The 6,012-nt window shown below is 30.6% G+C and overlaps 1 protein-coding gene across 6 annotated transcripts in view; it reads left to right on the forward strand.

The window, feature by feature from the left end:
• The first annotated feature begins 512 nt into the window (after window positions 1-512).
• The window catches only part of LOC106472858 (ectonucleoside triphosphate diphosphohydrolase 5-like), an 18,412-nt gene continuing 12,912 nt past the window's right edge, over window positions 513-6,012 (forward strand). For 2 of the 6 annotated variants that reach the window (XR_002613544.1, XM_022401406.1), the window contains exons 1-2: window positions 3,126-3,269; window positions 3,857-4,160. Coding sequence is in view for 5 of the 6 variants with exons in the window: in XM_022401406.1 (XP_022257114.1) it covers window positions 3,141-3,269; window positions 3,857-4,160 (433 nt within the window). In the remaining variant the exon portion in view is untranslated. Of the gene's footprint in view, window positions 589-778; window positions 1,030-1,198; window positions 1,218-3,125; window positions 3,270-3,856; window positions 4,161-6,012 lie in introns of those variants that run through there. The other 4 variants (XM_013933529.2, XM_013933527.2, XM_013933526.2 and 1 more) reach the window with 4 other exon arrangements.

Genomic DNA, 6,012 nt, shown 5'->3' on the forward strand with positions numbered 1-6,012 from the left:
AAGAAAATCAGAGGTCAATTCACAAGTCCAGTAACAGGCAACCACCTAGTGTCCTAACGCAATTATGGACACTGTGTTTATCCATTAATTGAGTTTAATAAAGATTATTTTTGTTTAACATTGTGTCCAGTCTCTTTATTTAATCTGTGAGTAATCAGTTTAATTAAGTTTAGTCTTTTTTTGTAACTGATAAGTATATGAATGAAAAGGGCTGGCTTTAAATAATTTTTTATCACTTTAATTTAGTTTTGAAGATGGACCAATAGGTCCCATCTTGTCCCAAAATGTTATGTTATGTTATCCTGCCGATTCTCCCGTTATAAAGCGGACCTACCTAATATTCTTTCTCTTTGAGGAAATCAATTTAAACCCGAGAATACCACAGTCAGACTTTCTTGGCCAATAGTGTTATGTGGAAACTCCAAATACCTGTACAAATAAAGAATTTAAAAAAATTCTTGTATTAATACAAGGAGATAGAAAAAACATGGTATGCTAATATACCGTCCCCTGGTGGGCCAGCGGTAGGTTTACGTACTTACAACGCTCAAATCCGGGGCTCGATTCCCCACGTTGGACAAAGTGCAGGTAGCTTATTTCATTATATAGCTTTGCGCTAAAAATCAAACAAGCTTATATACAATATTGCGATAATAATCGATAAAGAGCAGATGGCTTTTTTTTCACATTCCTTTGTCTATTTCGGGTTCGAAGTCAGATGTGTATTGAAATAACATTTCAGATCTATCTTTTCTCTTCCACAAGTCTTCATAGGTCTTGCATTCAGTTATTGTTAGTTGAGCTGGTCAAATTGACAAATTAAGAAGAATGGGAGAGAGGGGTGGGGCATCTGCACTTTACGTGATTTTTATCACAATTATTTAGCGTAATGATTTCCTTAAGTTCTGATTGGTTAATGATGACGATAAAATTATTCAAGGGATGTTTTGCCAAATACTAGGTTAGACGATTTGCTGTCAAATGTAACGTGAGTATAATTAAATTATGAAAATACATTTGTGAAAGAAGGTAAGCATCTAGGATACGTTAAATGTTATTATACATTTATAGAACAGAATTTCATTAGACTTTCATAGTCTTTAATTTTCCATATTTAGATACGCCTTTTAGTTTTAGGGAGTTTTGCCAATTTTGAGATAAAACTACTCAAGTCTTTACTTAGTTAACTAACGTCACGTAATTTACAGTTATAAAGTGTGAGTACTGAAAATTAATACTAAGTGAAATTTGTAACCTAAAAGCTATTTTTTCACAATCGATATATCATATGAACTTTAGTAAAGAGAAAAATTACATTTACACAGTAGCTTAGTAAGTTTAACCAAAGGCAGGTTGAGGGCACCCAAAAATTTTCCAAACACAAAACATTGAAAATTGATACACAATGAACATTCTAAGTTTTAATACCTATAAGTGCATCTAATCTGTTTTGAAAGATTTAAAGCTACACGAAACACCGTCGTTTTTGACAACTATTCCATAAGTGAACCATGAAAACTAAGATAAACTCGTTTAAGAACAAGTTCACATTTAGGCTTCTTCCATAGTTTCTTTAAGCAGTGTATTCTAGATATTCAAGTCATAATTTCATTTTCTTCACTTCCAGGAAATAAGCAGATTGTATAATGATAGACCATCAACTCCCTCATTATTTTGAATCCTGAATTGATTACATAGTTTCTTCCATTCCATAGAGAATAATTTTAAGTGTTTTAACTTTAAGGCTACATACAGGTTTACAGTTTTGTTAAAAACCAGGATCATTTTACCACATTGTATCTTTCCTCTTTACTTTTTACAGCAAGTCAATATCCTTTATGTAGTAAAGAGAATAAAACTGCACACAAGATTCTAAAAAAGTATTCAAGTCAGAATAATGAACAGTGTAGCACTATTCAATAATGTGTTGAATTATATATATATATATATATATATATATATATATATGTTTGTGTGTGTGTGTAGCTTGTTTGATCAGAAGATATTAATAATTTTGATATAAAACCAGAATATCATTCTCACTCTGAAAGTCAGTAATTGAAAAAAATTTCATTGTTCATTCTTATGAAGTTTGAAAGTTTTCTATTTATATTCAGATCCTTTTTTTTGCTTAAGTGAAGCAAGGTGGTTAAATTTATCTCTAATGTAAAACAACCTAACTAACCAATCAACTTGTATAGTAATGCTAATGATAAGACCTAAGTGTTGTCACTGTCAAATTTTAGGGAACTTGAGTCAAAAAGCATTTTTTAAAAAATTAAAAGAGTATTTAATTCAATGAAAATAGAATAATGAAAAGCAAATGAGATAGAATCATTAAGAAGTGTTATATGTGAATAAAAAATAAAGCCATTAATCCTCCAGTAAAGTATAGAACAGATGTAATAAATAGTTAGTAAGTGCAAAGTTTATTTATAAATATCTTTGTGAAGATAAGATGCATTTCCCCTGTTTTATTCCAAGTAAAAGTGTAAGTTTCAACTTGTGTAACTTGTATGAAATAAAGTTAAAAATTGTGTCTTAAAAGTGTTGGTGTTTAGGATAGACCTTACCAGCATTATGTATCTCTGCTGGTTTGAATAAGAAAGTTGTAGAATGTAGGTGTTTTCTGTTCTTTTTTTAATTAGCTAGAATTTAGAAACTATGCTTAATAGTATATTGGACAGATCCTACTACGTTCAGTATCTCAAAGTATTAATTATTCAAATTTCATCTTTGATATGTATGATTTTACAGTGTTAATGATATAGAACTTGCTTAACAGACAAATGTTTAGTACAATTGAATGTGGTACTTTTTTGTAGTTGTTAAACATGATAAAAAAAAATATCTTGTAAGCTAAACTGGGTGAATTTATAAGAAATGTGAAAAAAATTATAAACCTAAATATTGGTTTACTTAGTAATGATGAAATTTTAAAATGAACTTACAGTAAATATAAATATTATTGAGCTTCCTGTTAGGATTTATTCTTGAGTTCTATATATGCTCAGTACCAGTACATTTTTATTATATAGGTTTACAGCTGGTGTTTTTTGTATTTAGGATCCTAGAATAGTATGGTGGCCTAAAGATACAATAGCTAAATATACTGAACAACAGCTGTTGTATGAGGCTTCATGTGTAGTACTAAAAATTGTAATAAAGATACAGCTGTATTTGGTTTTTATTGGTGTGCATTAGCTCTAGTTTACTGTTGGCTGCGGTGGTTAGAGGTAGCAGGCTGTCTTGTTACTTTCAAAATAATGGTTTGTGATCTACTTTTTGATTATTTTATATGCACACACTGTACATATAACTTGATATTTTCTAGAAAAAAAGAGCTTATTTATATGTGATTAGATGTGTACAGAATTACTATGAATGAAATCTATTCTTATTTTTAGAGATAGGTTACTTCTGTGTTTTATAATAAAATAAAAATGTAATTGGCTTTATAATTCTGACTGAGACCAGCAGCATGTGTGATTAAGTTCAATATTACATGTTAACTCCAAATGATACACAGTATCTAATAGGACCATAATAGTAAGTATTGTTTTTAAGTAATAAGTTAATAAGTACTTTATAAAAAGAAACAAAACATTAAGTATTATATGAACATAATCCAATAATATTATTAGCTAATAAGAATTGTCCAGGGACAACACATTTTTTCTGGTGTTAGTAGCTAATGTAAATTACTCTGTACAAGAGGTTAAACAAAATAAAATTTTTGGTTCATTTTTAGTTAAGTACACCTACTGTCTCAGTAATTAGTTTAATAACCCTTGTAATAGTTTTAAATTACTCTTTGCTGTAAATATATTTATCTTTTATATATATATATATACAGGCACAGGGTTTACTGTTGGTGGACCCACAGTCATCAGGAGCAGTTCACACTGTGGGGGATCTAAAAGCTTCCCCAAAAAAGGCACACTGCTTCATGATGCCTCTTACAATCATGTCTACAACTCTCATATGTGGCATGTTGTTATTGGTGTGTGCAGTGACTTATGTGGGTCCATTCTCTACCATTAAGAAGGTGGCAGAACTACAAAATGGGGATAAAGTTACACAAAGATCCTATGCAATAGTTTTTGATGGAGGTAGTACAGGAACACGAATTCATGTGTTCACCTTTTTGAACAGCACAGGTAAAAGATCTTGAACAGTACACCAAAACATAAATATATACTTTAATTGTAGGATAAAGATTAAAGTATATATGACATATGAAATTCTAATATGTTTGTTGTAATTTTTTTCTCTGGCATGAAATGTTCTTAATTCAAATAAGAGTAAAAGTTTTAACTTTTAGCAAAATATTCTGAAAACTTTTCAGTTGTTTCATTTTGCATGATATTCTGATCTAAAGTCACCATTGTAGATCGCAGTTCTATCTTTAGCATAGCTATTGTACAATGTCTTTAATGTGCTCTCTTTTGTCCTTCTCTTTTTTTTTTTTTTGAGAATTTTATTGCAGTCATATTATATTTTGAAAATATAATATGATAATATAATAGTGAGTTTTGCATGCATTATATTCATATCTTTTGTCATGTATTTTCTGTTATAATAGCCCTTTTGTTCATTCCACCTGAACTTTTTCAATGTTTTTTTCTCATGGTAGAAATATAAATATTGTTTATTGTACTGTTTGTTGTTGATAGTCCAATCTTCTCTTAGGGAGACTCCTGTTTTAGTTTACTCATGCCTGTGAGGTTGACCTTATATTATTAAAGTTCTGGACCCTTGGGTTTTCTTTGCTGTAGGATTAATGATTCCCAGTCTCATGACATGTAATTATACCTTTGGTAGAAAATACCTTTCATTTTGATTCTTATATTGTTAAGGTACTTTCTATATTTCCTTCTTAAGATTTTGCACGTGTAATGTATATTTACTCTGCTAGAATGAAAAAGGATTACCGGAATATCTCCATCCATGCAACTTTTGGTTTACTGTTAATATTAACAAGGAAGAGAGTTATTCTGCTTAGTGTCTGACATGGAGATATTTGTTGCATTCAAAGATTGATTTCTAATGGTATCTTGTTCTCATTTTAATTTTGTCAAATTGCAAATAGTCCACATCTGGAGTGTTCTATAAGTTTGTCTGTTTTTATTTCATGTTCACTTTCTGTTACCTTTTTGGCAATTATGAATATAAATATTGGACATCTTTTTCCCAGTTAATTTTTGACACTTATAATCTGATGTCTTATTGGAGGTCAGGCTTGTTTATAACAAATTTTTGTGACCTCTAATTTGTCTTCTCTGGTATGTCAGGTCACTTCCTTTTGTGTGTTTCTGAGACTTGCTTGGCAAATGAGATTTGAAAAAGTTTGTGGGTTTGTACTACATTTTGAAGAATTGTTTTGTATTAAACCCTCTTTTTTTGGTAGCCTAAGATAAGTATGCTCATTATCATTATACACTTAGTGTCCCAAGCGACTTACCCCTTCTCATTCATTGAGTTCTTGTCAGAATCCTGAGTTTCCAAGAAAATCACTATCATCAAGGTACCCAGAGGGTAGAGTGGTCAGAGAAACCTTTTGTAATTTGTTTATTACTCATATTCAAGACTATATATCATTAATTGTAACTATTATTGTATAATTTTATAGATCTTCTGGTAAAAGGTATTTTATAGATATTAGAATTTCCACATTGTCCCTTTGTCTTCCCCCCTTTAGAGGGCTGGTTGTGTGAGCATCCCTTGCTGATATTTAGCCATCGTGTACCCCATTTTGGTCCAAGAACATGGGTTCCTGATTTCTCTGATCTTGGGGTTCTTCAATTGCTCTTGTGTGATTTATCTTTTCAGTTTTAGTCATTATCTTTCCTCTCAGATTCTGTTACCTTTTTCAGCAGTATCACTTAGTCCTGTATACTGGATCAGAATGATTCTACATCTCACAAACATATGTAGAGGTACTTGGATGCCTAATCAAATTGTTCATGTCCTTTAAGTTCCTAATAACACTAAAACATTTGCATCTTATTA

Source organism: Limulus polyphemus, unplaced genomic scaffold (assembly GCF_000517525.1).
Source record: "Limulus polyphemus unplaced genomic scaffold, Limulus_polyphemus-2.1.2 Scaffold5670, whole genome shotgun sequence".
Taxonomy (NCBI): domain Eukaryota; kingdom Metazoa; phylum Arthropoda; class Merostomata; order Xiphosura; family Limulidae; genus Limulus; species Limulus polyphemus.